The 21,971-nt window shown below is 45.3% G+C and overlaps 1 protein-coding gene across 2 annotated transcripts in view; it reads right to left on the reverse strand.

Moving 5' to 3' along the window:
• The window catches only part of ZNF330 (zinc finger protein 330), a 387,772-nt gene that overhangs the window by 153,988 nt on the left and 211,813 nt on the right, over positions 1-21,971 (reverse strand). For both annotated transcript variants that reach the window (XM_069631182.1, XM_069631183.1), the window contains exon 6: positions 8,058-8,184. In XM_069631182.1, coding sequence (XP_069487283.1) covers positions 8,058-8,184 — 127 coding nt within the window. The remainder of the gene's footprint in view (positions 1-8,057; positions 8,185-21,971) is intronic.

Raw genomic sequence — 21,971 nt, forward strand, 5'->3', positions numbered from 1 at the left:
AAATTCCGAGGCCAGCAAGCTGGAAACGTATATCAAAGATGAGGAATACATCGGAGGACACAATCCCTTTGAAGTTTAGTTCTAGGTTCTCTCCCTTTAAGTGACACAACAGGGATACTTTGGTCACTGTATGTGGTGCGGTCAGGTACCTCCATAACATGTGGTTTAACAACTCTTTCCAATCTTAGCCTCAACTCAATGCCAAATGGATCCCTCCTTTTAGAAGTCTATTAACTCTCTCGACTAATCCGTTTTCTCTTGGGTGGTATAGTGCAGTACTGATGTGTCTGATCCCATAGCCCTCCAAAAATGACTTCATAAATTGAGATACAAATTGCACCCCATTGTCAGACTAACTTCGACAGGCACCCTTCTCTGAGAAACACTTTCTCTAAGAAAGACACCAAGTCTCTGGCTGTTACCTCCCCCAATACTTCCCACTCTAACCATTTATAGTGATAATCAACTAACACAAAGATGTATTTAAATCCATCCCCTAGCCCTGCCACCGGCTCTAAAATATCAATTGCTACGTTTTGCCATGGTTGGGTTGGAACACTAATGGGTACCATTGGTACTTCAAGAACAACCTTTGATTTGTGTCTCTTGACAGGCATAACAATTCTTTACTTAATTTTCCACCATCTTGTCCATTTTAGGACACCAATAACTTTGACGTAGCCTTCTTTTCGTTGCACCTTCCCCCAAGTGAACTTGGTGAGCTAACGCTGAGACACCTTCGTATGCTCTCTGGGGGGATTATACAGTTTCCTCGTCTTAACCTCCCCCCCACAATGCGCATCTCATTCCTCATTTCCCACCATGCTTCAAATTTCTTTAAGAATGTCCTTTTCTGGCCATCCGTCTACGGTCCACTGTTTAATACATTCCAAATCCTGAACAGTCGCTTCAGCCCTTACCCACTCTTCTTTGTCCACACTTACCAGTTCACCTACTACAAATTCATCCTCACACATGTTGTTCACTGTAGACTTATCTTCTATCGGCATCCGGGATAAACAATCTGCTACAATATTGTTTTTTCTAGGTAGGTAGTCTACTATGAAATTGTACGCCTGGAGCCCTAGAACCCATCTACTTATTCTCGGGGCACCTAAGGCCCACCTGCCACTGTTAAACAACTGAACTAAAGGTTTGTGGTCCGACCGCTCATGGAACTTCCTTCCCCACAAGAAATACTTTAAATGGTTTATGGCCCAAAACATAGCCAGTGCCTCTCGTTCTATAACTGAGTAGTTTGCTTCAGCTCCTCTAAGGGTTCTGGAGGCAAATGCTATAATCATTTCTCTCTTGTTAGAATCATATTGCAATAAGGTAGCCCCCAGGCCTAATACGCTAGCATCAGCTACTAACCCTGTGCGGTCATCATCCCTAAACCCCCCCAATGGAGGGTGCACACACAATTCCATTTTTTATTTCTCTAAAGGCTGCTTCACAATTTGCTGACCATTGAAATCTCGCCCCTTTCTACAACAATGCCCTTAGAGGTGTAGATATGATTGCAAAGTTTTCCACAAATTTGTGATAGTATTCTGCTAGACCAAGAAATGATCTCACTTGGTCTTTGTCTGATGGACATGGTGCTTTCTCAATAGCGTCAACTAAACTTTCTTTGGGATTCACCCCTTTGTTAGATATTACACGACCAAGATATTCGACACGGTCTACTGATATTTTGCACTTATTTCTTAGACCCGCCTCACCCACCCTTGTCAATACCAATCTGAGTATTCGATCATGTTCTTCTTTAGTACTGGCATAAACTAAGACATCTTGAAATATCACTACATTTTGAATGGCCTCCATTATGATTTCCAGTATCTTCTGAAACACTGCAGCTGCGGAAGCCAAGCCGAAGGGCATCCTACAGTACTTAAATGTGCCTTCGGGCGCAATGAAAGAGATAAGATGCTGGCAATCTTCCGAAAGGGGTACTTGGTGATAAGCCTGTGATAGATCGACGACTGAAAAAATACAAGCATTACTCAATGTTGATAGTTTCTCATTGATGTTCGGGAGCGGATGATAGTCCATTATAATGTTCTTATTGAGTTCTCTCAAGTCTACACAAAGTCTTATGTCACCACTGGGTTTGGTCGCCACTACCACCGGTGCCAACCATTCTGCACTCTCTATTCTTTCTACGACTCCTCCTTGAAGTAGAGAATTAATTTCTGTTTTGACTTTGTCCTTAAGGTTCATAGGAATTGATCTCACCCTGCTTATTCTTGGTCTAGCATCTTTCTTCAGCTTAATCTGGTGTTCATAACCATTAACCTTCCCTAAGTCATCTGTGAATACTTTTTTTTCCCATTGGTCTCTAATTTCAACAACCATCACTGGACACTGCATTGTCTGTATCCTTATTCCCAATTTTTTCTGCTCACTCCAGCCCAATAGCGATGATCATTCCTTGGTTACATATATCTCAGCTTCACAACTTCTTCCTTTAAATTTGATGACTGCATACTTGCCAAGTAATTCAATTTTGACATTTCCGTAGGCATACGGTTCAATAGTAGGTTTGCGTAGATCTCTCATTGCCTTTAATACAATTTAAAAATGTTTCTTCAGACATTATTGTCCATGGTGAGCAACTATCCACCTTCATCGTGACTACATGGTTGTTGACCATAAAAACGTCAACCGGTCCTCTTTCTCCTCCAGAAACATCTCCTATTTCCAGGACATGTTTGGCTTTTATGTTCTGTTGCTCCACCGTATTTTCCTCCTGTTCAGGACTTCTGATGCTCGCTTCCAAATTCTCTATTGATGAATTATCTCTAAAGACTCTGGCGCAATGCCCTTTTCTTTTGCATTTGAGGCTATTAGTGTTTCTCACAGCACAGAATGGATTTGATGAAACATGACGGTTGCTACCGCACATAAAGAATTTTAAGCCTGTGGTCAAATTTTGCCTCCTGCCATTTTTGATCACTGTCACTTCATTGTGACTCTTGTCCAACTTCATGCTGGCCATATACTTAGTTGTTTCCTCCATACTTCTGGCTACTTCAACTGCTTGTTCTAAAGGAAGGTCAGCTGGCTGATAGCGACAAATGAATGTATGAACTTGCTCCCGCCTGCTTTTACCTACATGCCTGCCACAACTGTCATCTCCTTACTGTTGCTTTAACCAAATCACTAACTTGTTAACCCTGCCACATGAATGACACTTCTGTAACCTGTAACCTTGTACTAAGATGTATGTTTTCTTACCTCCTGCGCCCTTATACCCCAGGTTCTGGTGCGCATAATAAATACTAAAAAACAAACAAGGTCTTTAGACAACAACTTCTCTTGTATCCTATTGTTGTTGGTACAGTGCACCAATTGATCACGGATCAGAGAGTCAGTCAAAGGTCCAAAATCGCAGGAGTGGCTTAGAGTGCGCTACGTTGCAACAAATGCTTCTATTGGCTCACAATACTCTTGGTTTCTAGAGAAAAATCTGTGTCTTTCAAAAGTGATATTCTTCTTTGGTTCAAAATGTGCTTGCAATTTTCTAATGGCCACCGTGAATTGGTCTTCATCACCTTGTCCTCTGTCAGCGGGGTCAGATAACCCATCAAACACTTCGCCCTTCTGTTCCTAGATTATGTAACAATATTGCCTCCTTTCTTGCAGGCGTGAATTTATCTCCTCCAATTTCTATCAAGTACGTGTCAAAAAGTCTTATCCACCTGTTCCATTTTATAATTGGAGTACCTGATTCTGACAGGAAGATTGGGAGGGGGGTGGCATGCTTGCCGCTGCCATGGTGGATATATAATGTGAATGCTCACAGCCGTGTATGTATAATTTCTACAGTGTACTCCCGAATACAGATTGTCAGAATGTTTCACGTTTATTTTAAGCGTCACTCCTGTATTTGCCTTTTTCTGTAATGTCCAAAGGTGCTGTCCTTCTACCAAAAGTGGCATGGCAATTCTTGGAATCATATTGCTTTTGCTGTGTCCACTCCCGTAACGGTAATTGAAGGCTGCCCCTCTATTATACACCACACAGTAGTTCTCTGTTAGTTTCCGACGCTTGCACACCCGTTGGCGTGGTACTGGGGGGAGTGGCTCGGCTTTCCGAACTTGTGATTGGGGGAAAAGAAGGGGTGGTCGCTACTACGCCCGGGGCTCAGGCGGAGCGGCTAGAGGGGCTCTGTGGCCGCTGCGACGCCGTTCGGCGGAGCGGCTGACCGTTTTTACTGGGGGGTGGGTGGGCTTGGCCGCTTCTACGCCTGGGGATGAGGTGGAGCGGCTAGAGGAGAGCTCTGTGGCCGCTGCGACACCGTTAGGCAGAGCGGCAGTCTGCCCTTGGCCCTTGGCCGACGCTGCAGACGCGTGTAGTTCCACGCAGTGATCCGGGAGACACGGTCCTCCGGTTCCCTACTCTCAGCGCACTCTCCTCTCATCCGGCGTGTGGTGGGCCCGCTGTAATGATGGAGAATCCTCATCACCAATGTAAGAAGGAAAGATGCACACAGCCAGGGATAAGGTAACGAGCATAAGTTTTATTCTGCAGGCCACCAGCACTGCTCTCATCAACTGACAATCGCCCTGTGTTCCATCTTCACGAACTCAATAGATGCAGGAGCTCGTGCAGATGGAACGCAGATGGAATGTTCATTTCTGGTGAAAAAAGTTCTGTTCCCGTCCCTAGCGAGGGAAGCCTATACAGGATGGAGGAAAGGGGACAGAACGGAAAGGCAAATGGTTAGAGACAGCGCCAACTGTCCACAGGATCTACAATCCTAACTTGATATGTCTAACCCGAAATGTTGCCTTATGACCAAAGTTATGCACTGTTTTAAAAGTCAGGAAATATTTAGGAGAGGCTTCCCGGCGACGGGACCAAAGTTAAATAAGAAAGTTTTCTAGTGAATAAAACTGTCCCTAGCTTTCAGAGCGCTCGCACGAACAAGGCCAAGCCAAATTAATGTAAAAGTTAGGAAAACTTTCAAAAAGGGAGCTGGGGGTTGGGGGGGCTTTGGGGGGTGCAACACAACCACTGTACTCCGGTTTCCCTTGGGATTTAGCAGGTCTTTAGAGGGTCGTCTGAAATGCGTTTCTCGCCTTTTCTTCCAGTCCTCGCAGCCCAGGAGCAGCACGTTTGAGTGAGTCTCCAGTCGTGACAATTTGTGTGCAAGCCGTTTCTGGTGAAGATTGCAACTCACATCGATGCAAGCCTCCTCTCAGCACACAACTGGATGCAGAAAAGCAGTTTCGGACAACGGTCACCTGAGACAGGAGGGGACACAGTTTTCACGGTCAAAGTCAGCCCTGTATCTCGGGTCCCTTGGAAGTTGGACCGCTGCCATTTGGCAGATACAACCTCTCTAGGACAAGGTGGCAGTCTCCAAAGTTCTGGGCCAAAACTCTGAACCACAATGCACCTATCACGGTAGCTTCATTTCGTAGCTGGTCAGCCCACTGGATGGCCCAGGGACACTGCCGAAGACTTCAATTGGTTTGGGCACCAGGAGACGTCCGGACCAGTTGCTTCCAATGGTCCAGAGGGTTGAAGCACCGCCAAGGGTCTTCTGGGATCAGCAACGCGACAGGGCTTCACCGGGACTCCAGCAAGTGTTGGCAACCAGCCTCATCAAGGATCGCACACGGGTCTTCTTTCGGTCTTCGCAGCTGCACAGGACACTTAGCTCCTCTTCTGATCTCCTGGAATGGCAGCAGGACATCTCTTCTTATCCCAAAGTCAGGCGAGTGTTCAGACTCAGCCCTCCAATGGCAAGATATGCCCCAAACATGCACACCAGCAGTGGTCCAATCAGGGACCACTGTGGGTCTCATGTAAGCATGCACACCAGACATACATGCATCAGTATGTGGATTGGGATCAGACAGTACCCACCCATTTCCTGGGACCCCACACCCAAGCCATGCAGTAGCCTGCGAAAAGACAGGTTATTTCCGGGCAGTGCATGACCATAAAATGATTTTCCCGACCTGAAAGGCAAGATGGCCAAGGAATAAACAAAAAACCTTGCGGCACAGCCATGTTTGGACACTAGCCACTGTTAGTAGCCAAATGTGGTAAATGCTGTAAGGCTAACAAAAAGTACAGGAAAAAGTACAGGAAAAAGTAACTGCTGCCACCAGTTTGTCCTTTACCACATCCTAGGTAACCAAACATTTCCTTTGAGTGTATTCTAGGGTCCTACAAAAGAAACCCCATTGCACTGCATTGTAAGATGCATTTGGGCAATGGTAAAATGTTACTCAAAAAAAGGAACCAAGTCAAAATGTTATGTTAATAGAACTTGGATAGTGCACATACACCCTAAAGCATCTTGGCGCTGGTAGCATGAGAGGACGTCTAAAAGGAAGGGCTACATTTTGTAAATAGTAGTTTTTAATATCCGTCGAAACGAGAGGTATCAGCAGTGCCACGTAGCGCAAGAGGGAGGTCATTCCAAGCTTTCACAGCTGCCACTGAAAAGGCATGTCTCCTGTTGGATCAAATCGGTAGCGGGGAACAGCTACCAGGAGAGCTGGGTGGGAGCGTAAGGATCGAGTAGGCACATAAAGCGGAAATTTAGTTTGAAGGTATTCCGCTCCGATGCCGTAAAAGGCTCAGTGTACTATACACATGAGCTTGAAGGAAATCTGGTCTGCTACCGGAAGCCAGTACAGTTTCCTGAGCAAAGGAGATATATGTGATCCAAATGGAGGATGAAGAGTAGCTCTGGCCGCCGCGTTCTGCAGCAGCTGTAGCCACTTAATCAAGTAGCAGGGCTGAGCCAGGTAGAGTGAGTTGCAGTAGTCCAACACACCGAGGACCAAAGCTGCAACCACTGGGGCCTGGCAAGCTGCTGGGATAAAAGAGAACCTTTCAAAGAATGCAGAGCTTAAAGTGGCCAGATTTACACACCGCTGCCACCTGCTCATCCGTGGAGAGGGATGCAGAGAATTTAACCCCCAGATTTCTGACCGACATAACAGGAGTGGGAAGAGGGCCAAGAGAGGAGGGCCAGAACGCATTGGTACAGAATAGGTGGGGATGTAGTACCCACAACTAAGACCTCATCCTTACTACCGTTCAACTTTAACCAGTTAGTCCCCATCCAGGCCCCCAGGTCCTCAAGACATCTTTTGAGACAGCTGGCTGTCTCAGATTAGGTGAGTTCGATGCAGACAAGAATTTGGGTGTCATCTGCGTATGAGTAAATAGTAGAACCCGTACGATTGGATGAGATGCAGAAGGGGTCTGATACAAACGTTGAACAGGCTAGGGGAGAGTGCCAAACCCTGTGGAACCCCACAAAATAGAGAAACTGCATCAGAGCGAAAGGGGGGCAGGGAAACAGATTGAGATCTATCGGCCAAAAGGGCCTTAAACCAGTTTAGAACTTGGCCTGAGAGGCCGGCTACAGATAGACGGGAGATCGGGGTAGCATGGTCGACTGCATCAAAAACAGCCGAAAGATCTAACAGGACTGCTCCGACACCACCCTGATCCACCAGGAATCTAATGGAAACAAGACTAATGGAAACAGTTTCCTAGTACTGAGAACGTAAAGGACTAGTCCATTTCCCCATAACATGTGAGCAAAAGCCCAGTGGAGGGAAGCTGTAGAAAGTCAGGGCAGGATGAAAAACAAAAAGCAAAATGTTTGGGGAATATGGAGTGAAAGTTGCTAAAAAAGAAATCTTTCCTAACAATTATGTTCTCATACCATTAGTTCTATCAGCTTCCAACATGGCCATGTGATTCATTTACTACCTATGAACAGAAGACAAACATGAAGAGGCTGCCAAAACCGCATAAATAACACTGTAAAGGACCCAGTTCCATTGCATTACATCAATGCATTAATTGCCACTGCATTTAGAGCCTGCTGCAATGTCAGGGAAAACTATTATTACCATACCAGTGTAACATTTATGACAGCATTGTTTGGCATCCAGCCAAGCAAAAAGCAATGTGGGTACGCCAAAGTATGCAATAAAACATGTTGGCACTTAGAAGGAAGAGATTATAATCTGATCGCTCAAGTAACCACACATTTTTCTTTTTCTCCAACTCACCATGATCCCAGACCCCTCTTTCACATTCTACGCATTCTGCATCTGTCAAAGGGCAAATACATGCATGGGTGCTTAGACACTTCCTGCCGTGGCACACCCACGCTTCACAGAAATCACAGACTGCACCCTGAAAATACAAAACGATAATTATTTGCAGAAAGCCATTATACATTCAAATGGATAATATTTAAGCTTAACAAAACATTTTTTTTTAAATTTTATTTTTCAAAGAGAGTTACATCGAGAACATATTTAAAAGCAGTTGGTAGGGTAGCACGGCAGTTAGTATTGATCAATGCATTGTTACATTACAAATTCAAAATCAATGAGTTTGGCGACAATGCGGTATGGTCTTCTTCAGGGAGCATGTTACACAGGTAAAGGCGAAAGAGAGTCCATATATTCTTGGGTCGACAAGTCGGCAGTACAGTTACAACAAATAGTTCCTCACATTCATTTATCATTGACAAGTCTTTCAGAAAGTTTTCTCTTTTGGGAGCTTCTGTGGATTTCCAGCATTTTAGAATGTTTCGCTTATTACGACACATGCAATATTGAACAACCATCTGGTGGTCTCGGCCACCTTGCCAATATCTCCAAACAGATATTTCAGTGGGGAGTGTGTGGCTGGGATCTCGGTGATATCTTCTAGAATTTCTGCCACTTCCCCCCAGAATTGGGTTACCGAGGGGCATGCCCAGTACATATGATATGCATCTGCCCTAGGGGTGTCGCATTTGGGACATTTGCCTGTGTGGCCAACTACAAATTTAGCCAACTTGGCGGGTGTGTAATTGAGTTGATTTAGTACCTTGAATTGGATTAGTCTCAGACCCGAATTCATGGAGACATTTTTTTGAGTTGACAACAGCGCAGCCAGCTAGTTTTGCTCAGTTCTACTCCCAGGTCCCGTTCCCAAGCTTCTTTGATGTTACTGCATGATTTGGAGTGTGTCTGGACCAAGTTGTACAGTAGGGAGATACCTTTACCATGACCATCCATTGCTGTCATTCGTGAGTAGGGGGTTCCACCGGGAATGTGGGCCATTTTTGCAGCAAATGCAGTTTTCATTCAATAGAACTGGAAACACACGAGATGTCCCCCACCCACTGCCTCAACAAAATCTCCCAGCTCACAAAACTTGCCATCCGGGAACATATCATGCATTTTGAAACGTTTGTTTGGGTCCCATGCCCTATTTTATATTGCTTTATCGAATGTAGGTGCTATGACAGGGAAGTTCCAAAGCGGTATCTCTGGATCATATGGGGTCGTGAGACCAATTCTTTTATATATCCTAAACCAAGCATGTGTCGTAGTGCTAACGGGGTCATACTCGCAAGAGTCCCTGCGCATGGGATCAAACATGATGGACTGTAAATCTGTCGGGGAGGCGGCATATTTTTCCAGGGGGATGTGTGCTGCTGTATCATCTGGGTCAAACCAGTGCCTTGTGAAGTGTGCCTTTGATGCTAAATAATATAGCTCAAAGTCCGGCACTGAAATCCCACCAATTGAAAATGGCTGTCATTTTGGCCCACTCCAGCCTGGCTGTTTTGCCACCCCATACAAAAGAGGTGGGTAATGTCTTAAGTTTTACGAAGAAGTCTCTAACCGGCCAAATCGGGATATTGCAAAAGTAGTACAATAATTTGGGGATAACTATCATTTTAAGAAGTGCTATTCGTCCGTATAACGAGATAGGTAATTTAGTCCATAATTGGAGCTTGATGGAGAGGGATTGTAGTAATTCCCCATAGTTCTCAGAGTACAATGCGTTTTTATCCCTATATGTCATTATTCCCAGATAGCGGACATGTACGGGAGACCATTTGAACCCATTTATGTCGGACACATTTTTGGTGTTGGGGTTGAGCGGGAACAATTCGGATTTAGAGACATTCATTTTATATACCGAGTAATTGGAAAACACCTCTACATCTGCCATGATGGGCCCCAGGTTTTCTGCGGGATCTCGGATATATAATAGGGTATTGTCTGCATAAAGGGATATTATTTGCGGGGTTCTGGTCATTCCAAGTCCTTTGTGTGTGTGGTTTTGCCGCACAAATTCAGCCATGGGTTCTATTGTTAAAGCAAATAGAATGGGCAGAAGGGGCATCCCTTCCTGGTGCCTCTGTTCAGTAAGAAGGAAGCTGACAAAATACTATTAGTTAGCACCCTCACACTTGGGTTCGTATAGAGTAAACGGATGCATTTAACAAAATATTGGCCTAGACCGAACCTCTCAAGGACCAAGAACAGGTAAGTCCAGGAGACAGAGTCGAAGGCCTTTTCGTCATCCAGCGCTGAAATGGCCGCGTTTGCTTTCGAGTTTAATTGTGCCATGACTCCGAAGAGTCGCTGCAGATTTAGGGATGTAGATCTGGTTGGTATGAAGCCGGCTTGGTCCGGGTGTACTAATATGGGCATGTAGGGCAGCATTCTAGTTGCCAGAGTTTTTGCAAAGATCTTTGCGTCTGGATTAATGAGCGATAGTGGCCTATATGAGCCCATGTCCTGCGCTGGTCGGCGGGGTTTAAGAAGCACCGTTATTACTGCCTCGTGCATGGACTCTGATAGTGTTCCCCGCGCCATGGCTTCTTCCCAAACTTTCAGTAGAATAGGGGCTAGTTTATCTTGGAATTCCTTGTACAATTCGGGTCCTAGACCGTCTGATCCCGGGGCTCTGCCTGAAGTTAAAGCTTTGATTGCCTCAGTGATTTCGTCTACTGTAATGGGAGTGTCCAGTATCATTCTTGTTTCCGGAGTGAGCGTTGGGAGATCTAATGTGTGTAAGTAGTTGGCTATGTCATTGGAATATAGGGTTTTATAGAATTTAGCAAATGTGTCATTAATATCTTGATCTCGGTTTACCATCGTCCCTTGGTTATGGGGCAATGATGGTTTTCAGCTCTGAGCATCTGAGCCAGAAATCTCCCGGCTTTGTTGCTTTCCCCATATCTTTGAGCATGTGCTGGGGCGGCCATTTACTGAATTTCACGATCAGCTAATCTATTGAATTTGCCCAGTGTTATATGTATATCTGCGAGGGATTCTTTACTGTGTGTGGTGCTGTATTCGAATAGCTCAAGTTTTGCTTCAGCTATGTCTGACTCTCTCCTGACAGATCTCAACAGCCCAGTGGATTTGGCCATGATGGCCCCCCAAACCCATACCTTAAATGTTTCCCATAGTATAGCCTGGCTATTCACTGATCCCTCATTAAGTTGGAAAAATTCCTCTATTTCAGTGTGAAGGGATTCGCACACGTGAGGGTCCTTTAGCATGGCTGGGGCATCCTCCACCTTTTAGTCTGCGGTGTGGAATTGTATATGTTTAGGGTGATTGATATTGGAGAGTGGTCTGAAAGCATGCGGGCTGCATCTCGCAATTCGATACCATATCAGAGAGGGTCGAGCTAATGAGCCAGTAGTCTATATGTGACTCGGAATCATGTACCGATGAATAGCAAGTGAACCGCTTTTCCTGGGGGTGCTTCCCACCATATATCCACTATGGACATTTGTTGCATTATCTGCTGTATGGTTAGTGCAGCTTTGGTAGGGGATCAGGGGGTGGTAGAGGACCGGTCCAGATCTATATCAAGAATCGTGTTGAAGTCCCCCTCCCCCATATCACTGCTGGGTCATCGGGTATGGTTAACATGTGTATACTACTGTAAAATTCAGGGTCTATATTGGGACCATGGGTGTTAATCACAACTAGTTATTCCGCCACCTCCCCCCAAACCACCACATATCTACTGTGGGGATCTGTTTTGGTATCTGAGTCGGAATCCCAATTTCGGGTGGATTAACGTGAGCACCCCCCTGTCCTGGGTGGAGTACTTAGTGTAATACCGTAACTGTCCCCATCTTGGGAGAAAACCAGTACAGACTTGACCAAGTTCATGCATCTGCTGAAGCAATATAATCTGGGGGTTATGTCTAGTGACATAAACTGCGGTTTTCCGGGCCTTCATTGGGTTGTTGAGACCCTGGACGTTCCAGGAAAGGAGTTTAACAGTTATTCCTTTACTACTCAGTGCCATAATCTGCCCTGAGCGAAGAGCCATGCCGTGGACAATGAGAAAAAAACTTCTGTTTCAGTTGTGTCCGATGCAATAATACGCTCTGATTTTAAACATTTAACGTTCTCAACTGATCTCGGACAGGTATCAAGGGGAACCCCCACCTCGTACCCCATCCCTATCTCCCCAACTCCAGTTACTCATAAAATGTTTATGTACCTTTTCCCCATCCCCACCATCAACCCCAACCTGATGATTAACCCTTCCCATTAACTTGTGGAACATCCCTCCGGATTATGTGCTGTTGCCACGGTCCCTGTGGACAAGCGTGTCTCATCGGGTTCATAACTTGTATTTGGACAGTGCCACCCGTACACCCACACTTAAACATTAAACTTGCAAAAGGATACTGCTGTGCTGTCTTTCAATCATCGAGGCCTCTAATGTCATTGTTTGGATGTTGGAGGTCATTTTGGTCAGGGTCATCCCTATGCGGTGGCAGAGGGATGGATGTTTCCATGTAGTTCATTGCCGCTGATGGATGTTCGAAGAAATGCAAACAGCCCCTGTGTTGTATTTGTGGTTTTGCAGGGAACAGTAAGGCGTATGGTACCTTTCTCAGTCTTGAGTTGTCTCTTTACCGGATCATAAGATCTTCTTTGTGTCTGTACTCCTGCAGCGAAGTCAGGATATATATGGATATTGTCGCTTCCATGTCGCAGTGGGCCCATCTCCCTTGCCAGGTGGAGTGCTGCATCCCTGTCTCTGTAATGGAGTAGTTTGGCGAGGACAGTGCGAGGAGGAGTTCCTGGTTTGGGCACCGGGGCAAGGGTTCAATGTGCCTTCTCCACCAAGAAGTGCTCTGAAAAGGAGGAGTTCTCACCAAAGAGGGACCTTAGTAAAGTTTCGATGTGTGGTTCCATGGGGCCCTTACAGAAGGATTCGGCGATTCCCACTATACGGATAAGGTTGCAGCACGTTCTGGACTCCAAATCATCGCATTTAGTGCGTAGTTTAGACATTTCGCCTTTCATCAGGGATATATCACAGGCGTTTTGCCCTATTGCATCCTCATTGGATCCAATTCTATTCTCTGCATCTGTGATTCTCACACTTTCCTTGTCCACTTGGGCTTTGAGCGAACCTATGGTGTAGACAATATCATCCAAGTTGACGTTTACCGAGAGGAAGCTGTTCTGTACCGTAATAAGGAGATGATCAAATTTGGACTCTTCCGAGGATGCCATTGGTGTTACGGTCACTGGGCCTGGCGTGCTGGTCAGGGTTTGGGAGCTTGTGTATGAGTCCATCGTACCTGTCTTCTTGGCACTGGTGCCCCTTGGCATCTCCCGGTGGTAGATTAAGGGCAACCTACTGCTGCCCACGTGTCCCAATCGGTCCAAACAATGCTTCTGGTTGGTTTTAACAGTATCTGGACCATGCACGAGTATGCAATTTGTATGTGAGCAAGAGTTTAGAGTGCAATTGTCAGTGCCGCACTTAGCCGTGATCACAGATGTAGTCTTTGCGTCGTCTGTGTTGTGGACTGGTGTGTGGCTACTTCAGGGTGGCCTCTGCTTCAGTGGAGCTACAGTTGTCCATTCAGGGGGTGAAAAGGGACTCCATTCCAAATGGCAGGTACCACCTGCATGTTTGGGGGAGAGGGTGTATCTTATGGCTTAGCTATCAGCAGGATGGACTGATCCCCCACGTGTAATCACAATTTCATCTATAGCTCCGGATGATGTGAGCTGACAGAATCCGGCTGGTGGATGCCCCGTGCGGAGAGTGGTGATTAGATATGTGATCCGGTATTGTAGTTTATCATTGGGGGTGGATCGTGTTGCCCCACGTGGGAGTACTTGGAGGGTGAACTCTGGCTCCAACACTGTGTGCTATTCCGCAATGGTCGAGCTATATTAGGCTGTATTCCTCTTGAGCAGTGGAGTGTCTAGTTTCAGCTGCCTCTCCCCAACCATATATCGTGCCTCGTGTTGCAGCCCCAGCTTTCGGTGTATAGAGGTTGGAGCCAAGGGGATATCTCGGACAGAGGGATCAGCCGGCAATGTGAATCCGTCTGTTCTGATCCTGCCCGTTCCCAGCGCAGATTTCTTGGATGGCGGTCCTTTGCCCCTTCGTATGGGAGCGGGCTAGCCCCTCCGCAGCCCAGCTGCGTTCCCTGCCGGTGGAAGTGCTTGCCGGGCGTCACCACTGCAGTGCGGCGCCCGCCAGATCGCTGATAGGAGGGGTGGATCAGGTTAGTTCAGTGGGGGGGGATAAAGGCCTAGGCTAGAGGCGAGGGTTGGTGGTATAGCAGCTCTGCCAGGCATGTCACACTGCACTCGTCACCGTAAGGTCAGTCATGCTGGCAGACAGGCGCGAGAGTCACAGGGAACGTACCTTCGTCTCCAGTGTAAGTGTCGGTTCCCGCTGCCACTGCCTCGCATGCGATTCACCCGCGGGGGGTATGGTGTTTGTCCTCGCCTTGCTTCCCCAGTCTGTATGGTGTAGGACGGGGCCGCGATCGGTGCTCCTGCCCAGAGCTCCAGTCCGCCAAGCAGACACACAATGCTGCCACACTACAAATATTAGTGCCTAAGCCTCAGCACCGGCGGTTCGTCTCCCGATGTTTCCTGCACTGTGGGGACTGGTGCAACATCCGTGATTGTATGTTGAGAGTGCAGCTCCGCCCACGCTGAGGCCCTTACAGGCGACCTGAGCAGCAGCCTCCCGCAGTAGCTGCACGGTTCCCTCCTTCGGTCTGTGATGTAGGAGCAGCACGCTGTATCTTGTGGGGCTGTTTGACATGAAACGGCTCTGATTATTTTCGTGCTTTCACCTGGAGGCACCCGGTGGTGCAAGCAAGCAGCACAGCCAACGTGGGTGGTGTGGGTGGCCTTGATAATAGGATATTTCTTGATCAGGATTTGTCCCCGGAGAGGAGCTCAGGCCTCAGGCGGTCATTTTACGTGCGCGCAACAGCGCCCCCAGCTTAGCAAAACAGGTTTTAAAAACTATGATCACAGAATCCTAAATAGTGTGATCTTCTTCCTTCTTAAACTGGAAGAGTTCAACTACACCCATTCACATTATTTTATTGACTGGTAAATTATGTAATCCATTAACCACTTTTTCATATTCTGCTTCAAAAGATTTCTCATTCTTTTTCATGCTTTATCCAATGCTCTTATTACCCAATGCAACGATGATAATCAAGAATAAAGATCCTGCTATGGTTTGGACCCACTTCTAAGCAGTGTAATATTATTTCCTCTTATTAAATGTAACTGTCAATGTATCGATTTCAGGATTAAGGGCTTTAGTCGTGCTAGCTGTTGTAACAGATCGTTGAAATAAGAGTGACACAGAAAAGCACAAAGAGCTTCACCACTCAACGACTAGCCTATCGGAGCTTGAAGAGCCCAGCATTCCTGATAGTACATTAAATCAAGGGTAGAGGAACTTAAACAATTCAGGGCTTAGTGCCGAGGACATATTTGTCTCAATTTACATAATAATTAGTTAGGACAGCTTTCTAAAGCCCAACTAAGGGCTTCCTAAAACCATACATCTGAGACAGTACATAAGCTCCACTCTTAGCATAAGGCTGTACCACCTGAGAATGTTGGTAGCGTGGACAGAGCAGTCAGGCTCATCTTATTGTATTAAGCATTTGTTAGGCGGGATACATCAGAATTGTGTTTCAAAGTGCGACTAGGATAAATGGGAAGGGAACAGGGGAGAGAAAAAACACTGGCAAAACAGGAAAAATGTTGTGGTCTTGCTAGGACTTGTGGTATTCTGACGTGCAAGTGCAGTGAAGAAGTGCAGGAGATGGGTAGGGGGGCAGGTGCTGGTGGGGGGCCTGAGAGGGAAGTGCCAAGGCGGAGGGCCTCAGACTAAGTGCTAGTGCGGGCGGCTCCCAAGAGTGGGATGTAAAGCTGCCAAGCAAGGGCCCGCTGGGGCAGTCCATTGGGGGCAGAGGGAGCTGGTATCGACTGGGTAGAAGGCCTGGTATCCTGTAAGATTCATGAGGACCAGGCCACCGGTCTAACAGCAGTGGGGAGATTAACAGGGAAGGGAAAGGGGCAGAGAGAAGCAGAGTTTTGAGATCAAGTCTGAGAGGGGCAGGGAGGCGGTCTCTAAGGGAAGCACTAGCTGAGGAAAAGAGACCAGGACAGACCAAAGAGATCTTAGGAGGGAGAGGGCTGTAGCTTGGTACAAAGAAACTGTAGCATACATATGGTCCAAAGAAACACTGAAACACTAGGTATTGTAAACATAAAGGGTTTATTTAAATACAAGTAGACCAGGATAAATCTTGGGAAAGACAAGTTATTAACATCACAACACAATTATCAAAACCAACTCAATACCTATGGGCTTCACGCCAAAGCATAACCTTATTAAGACTACGCTATGCAGTCAAGGTGAGTCAAACCGGCAACACGTTCAGAATGGCAGTCAGCTATCCTTGGGGAGTAAAACCAAGTTATATATACTTGAAGAATACAATCAGTAATTAAAGGATAGTTGACCCTGTCAGTCATGCAGTGACCATCAGTTATTTTATTTATTGGTTATGTATATGGTGCACTTTACAGCAGAAATTGTGTTTCAATGCACCACAAGACAAAAAATGGAAGGGGGGGCATGGGAGATCAAACAATAACGGTCCTACTAGGCCTTGTGACTTTTCAGATCGTGCAAATGCAGTAGCAAGAAGTGCAAAGAGGGCAGGGGAGTGGGTAGGGTGGAGGAGGGAAGATGGGTAAGTGCTGGGGGAGCGCAGGAGGGCAGTGACTGATCGGGAGGGTGCTGGAATAGACTGGTAAAGGAGGGCCTGGTGTCCAGTAAGACTAATAAGGGACTAGGCCACCAGTCACAGCGGCGGAGGGGGCATTAGCAAGGGAGGGCGAGAGGGAAAGAAGTAGAGAAGAGAAGGGGTCTTTGAGGGTATACAGTCCTTTCACCGAAAACCTTTCCTCAAGACTTTTTTCATCTACAATTTTTTACTGAATTGCTTTCAAATTAACCATTCATTGAATTTGTTAACAATACAAGTGTTTATTTCATAACTTTTCTTAACATATATTGTTAATGTATTAACTTTAATTTCCAAAATAAAACTAGTGTTCCTGTAGATATTTTATTTCACCACCTGGACTTGCTATGCGGTCCATTGTTTGGACGTTACCTTTGGAGTTCCAGTTTTGGTTTGTTTTCTGGTTTTTTGGAATTGTTTTTTTTTTTTGAGGGTGCTGGATTTTTGGAATCGTTCTTTTTCCGTGGATGCTGGCTTGGTGGAAAGGTTTCTTTCCATGGATTCACTTTTGTTGTTCTTCGTTTCTGTATTCTTGTGGGCTTTACTCCTGGTTTTCGTTCTGGCTTTGCTGAACTTTTCGTGGATTTTGGACAGTTCTTACATGTATTTATTCTTTTTAATGGTTGCTTGGCTGTAGATTTCTCCTGGATCTTTATTTTCTGTGCTTTTTTATGGATTTTGTGCTGCTGATTTCTCGTTGGATGCCTTGCTTTTTTCTGGGTTCTTTTTTTGTTTTTTTTTCTGTGGATTTACTTGGTTTTTGGATTTTCTACGTGAATCATGGTATCCTGAATGCAGTGATAAGTCATTTTCTCATTATTTAACACTTTATATTGAATTCAAGGCTGTTTAAATAGTTCATTTTTTCATGTTTTTCTAATCCCAAAAAGCATTCTTTCAATCGTTCCCGTTTGTGTTGATATTATTTTTCATCCGAGTTTGTGTTTTTTCCTGTGCTATAACCTGTGCAATCCACATTTCTTGGTGAGCTTGTTCTTTTTTTGAATGTTTAATAACCACAAGCTTGGATTATTCGTTTTGAAAGTTTGTCATAACCAGTTATGCCACCCTTCTATTTTATTGTTTGTTTTTGCATGTCCTTTAACCACTGCATGGTTGATGCGTTTCTAGTTAACTGTGGTATCCACGTTGTATCGAAATAATCGAGCAGTGGTTCTAAGTATTGTTCATTGATTTTGAAAAATTCTGATTTGTCAAATGTTCATAATATTCTTCAACATGATCTATTGGGACACGGGCTAATGAAAATAATAATTTCATGTTATGCTGGAATTTCAAATCATCTATGTACCTTGATTGCTTATTTTGCTGTAATTTTCTCCACAATGATTGTGTAAAAAGAAAAAACATCTTGAATTGTGCATGATGGAAAAATGTCATTAATTGCTTTACATTTGCTGTATTTCATAAGAACAATGATTTCAGGTGAATTAGGGGAAATGTTCATACAAATGAATCTAAAAATATGTTTGTATTGTTCTTCTGATTTGTTTGGCATAAGGACATAAATTAATGGAATGAGTGTGTCTTCAATCATTGCATGTACAGTATAACATTGAGAAAGACTTTGGGACATACTTTGAACATTGCATCAACATGCCATTGTTGCAAGTTTAAGTTATCTACATTTTTTGATGTTCCAAAAATCAGTAATCTTTGGTCGTTATTTTCTTTATTTAACAGTAAGAATCCTTCATTTTTTTCCAGTTATTGTCATTTCTGTGGCAATTCTATGTCTCAAATGTTTTCAGGTGTTTTGGGAAAGTTGGTTTTCGTCTGCCTATGCTTACATAATTGCCTTTTAAGATTTAAATCTGTGGCATCTGACCAGCAACATGAAAAGGGAGTTTGGAGCATACACGTTTCATCACCGAACCACTTGGTTCATCCACTTTTGTTCAATTATTTATCTCATTTCTGTTACGGTTTTAAATTAACATTTTAGCACTATCCGGAAGGTGGTTGTGTTCTACGTTGTTGATCAGACTCTCTCCATGGGTTATAGCCCTTCCTTTACATTTTCTGTTATGGTAATCTGAACACTTCCAGTATATTTTTTCTTTACATTCCTTTTCCTTGTTGTAAGCGTATCCTTTAAAAAACACGTTTTTTGCCCCTTTTTTCTAAACTACAAACTCCATTGGATCGGACATTCTGAAATGAGGGAGAAACATGTTTTACCTGAAGGGACATGGTCGTAATTATTTTATTTGCTCTATATCGATATATGAAACGTTTTTGTTTTACTGTTAAGAATTTTCACTAACATGTGTTCCTATATAATCACTGAAATTGACCTGGCTTCGGCACTCAAATTGACTTCACAGGACAGCTGTTGAATGACAAGGAACCGTCGTTTCCAACATTCAGTTTACAAGATTTACTTGATTAGGGTCCTTACCTCATACCTTTCTATGTTTCATCGAACCCGTATTATTTTCAGTGAATCAATTACGGTGAATCAACACTTTTTGTTATATTAATGGACATTCGATGAAAATGTTTTAGATGAAACTGTTGTGGAAACATTCTTCAGTTAAAAATTAGGTGAAAAGACATGTAACCGGTCTTGAGAACCGTAGGTAACATAAGGAGGTCCGGCTCAAGTCTGACCCCATTCCAGAGGGAGGCACCTGCCGAAGAGAGGGCACCTGCCGAAGAGAGATCTCCCCCCCCCCCCCCACTCTCTGCTTGGAAAAGCTGCTGATCTGCAGAGAGTGGGAACTGGAGGACCGAAGGGCTCCCGCAGGGAGGTATTTAGGTAGAGAAAGTTGGATGTAGCGGGGGTCACAGGCCCCAGGAAAGCCTCGTGGATGAAGCAGAGGGTCTTGAACTTGATCCTTGCAGCAACCGGGAGCCAGTGGAGGAATTTTAGGGCAGAAGAGATGCTTGAGGCAAAGGATAAATCTCACAGTCTTATTCTGGATAAGTTGAAGGGGGCAAAGAGAGAAGAGAGGCAGATTGATAAAGAGGCTGTTGCAGTAGTCCAACCTGGAGAGGTCCACAGCTCTGGAGAAGTTGAGTTTCTGGGAGAAAAGGAAGGGGAGAATACCTCCGAGGAGGTGAAGTTGAAAGTGGGCCTTTTTGGCAAGGTCCTTAATGTGAGGGCAAAAGGAGAGAGTCAAAGATGACACCAAGGTTTCTAACCTTACAAGATGGTGAGGGGGCGGGGGGGCCCAAGGAGGGCGGCCAGAGTGGGAGAGAGACGTGGAGCAGGGGTCCCAATGATAAGGATCTCAGTCTTACTGGCTTTTAGACAGAGATCATTAGCCATGCACCATGCCTGAATAGCAGTCTGACTCAGGAATGAGAGAGGAGGTAGAGGAAGAAAGCTTGAAGGAGAGCTGAGTGTCATCAGCATAACACTGGAAATGAGGCGAGAAGGATGAAATCAAGTGGGGCAAGGTAGATATTGAAGAACCCTGAGTGACGCCACATAGAGAGAGTGAGATGAAGGACAGGAAAGGGCCCAGCTGCATCTGGGAAGGGCAATTAGATAGGAAGGGGGTCAACCTGTCAAGTGCCAGGTCCGTGGTACCAAGGGGATCAGGGAGCCGTTTTATGACGGTGGCATGATTGACCGTGTCAAAGGTAGAGAACAAATCAAGGAGGATGAGAACAGAGGGAGAATTGGAGTCAAGGTTTGAGAGCAGGTCTTCACGGGTGTTCCGGAGAGCAGTTTCCGTGCCTCTAGATGCTCTGAAGCCAGACTGGTGGTCATGGAGACAGCCAACAGTTTCAGTGTGGTCTCCAAAGTTTGCCTAGGAAGGGGGTAATGGAGATAGGGCAGTAGTTAGCCGGGCAAGAGGGGTCAGCTGACAGTTTTTTTTTATTTTTTAGGAGGGGGTGCACAGGAGAGTGCTTGAGGGAAGAAGCCAGTGGAAAAGGAATGGTTACAGAGATCGGCCAAGGCAGCCAAAAGAGAGAAAATGTTGTCCTCGATACTTCTGGAGGAGCAGGGAGCACCCGTTTGGAGACTTGCATAGAGCAGACCGATTAAGAGACCTCATCCGGCGCTATGGGGGAGAAGGAGGAGAGGGGGGGCCAAGGGATACCTGAGGGCAGGAGGGAGAGTAGCGAGGGTTGGGGGGAGGGGGGTAAAGAGAGAGGACAGGATGTCCAGGGTTTTGGGTGAGAAATGGGAGGCGAGGTCAGTACAGAGGACCAGAGAGGAGAGAATGAAACTGCACTAGGATTGGCAAGTTCCTTACAGAATTTGAAAACTTCTGCTGTATTGCTTCGGACCCAGCGATGCGAGCTTGGATATGGGCCCACTTTTTTTTTTAACTACTGGAGAAACAGTATTGCCTTTAAAAGCAGGTGTGCAGTAACACCTTTGGGCGTTTGTCATGCGTAAAATGGAAATTACTGTAATAAATGATCTCAGACCCAAATAACCGGACAAACTCAAAGAATGACAAAATATACTCGATTGTCAGCTCAAATAAAGTAGGGAAATCTGGTGACCATACGAATTGCAGCTCACTCTGTTACTTTTCCATTACACGAAGGCTTTATACTTCGATGTACATCAGCTATAACATCATCCTACGTGGCAAACCGTAAAACCTATCAAGGGGAGGGATTGGCTAGGGGAACACATACCTATAGTATGCATAAGTGTTAATAACATCATTGGCTGCCCCTTATCTGGTAGGCATGGTTCAAACGACCTCTAAATACATAGAACATATTATAGAAAAATAATGACAGTGGATTGGCTTCTTCAACATTGTATAGCATGCTGCTACATAGCCCCTTATGACTGTTAGGCATACTCTAACCTCAGACATTCCGCTTGTTAGCAGCATGTAAGCAAAACGAAACCCAGGTGCTGGGAATGTCGTCAGACCACTGCCCACATTGGTCTGCAGAGGAGCAGGTAGACGCTATATTGCCAGCTTCCACCCAGTCACCGCTGTCATATTGGAACAGTCAGAGAAAAGCTATATATGGGACCCCCTTAATCGTTCCTATACTGCTTCAAGTGTATGAGGGACGTTATGCACTCAGACGGCCATACAGAATGTACATT

Source organism: Ambystoma mexicanum, chromosome 6q (genome assembly GCF_040938575.1).
Source record: "Ambystoma mexicanum isolate Mex_15411 chromosome 6q, UKY_AmexF1_1, whole genome shotgun sequence".
Taxonomy (NCBI): Eukaryota; Metazoa; Chordata; class Amphibia; order Caudata; family Ambystomatidae; genus Ambystoma; species Ambystoma mexicanum.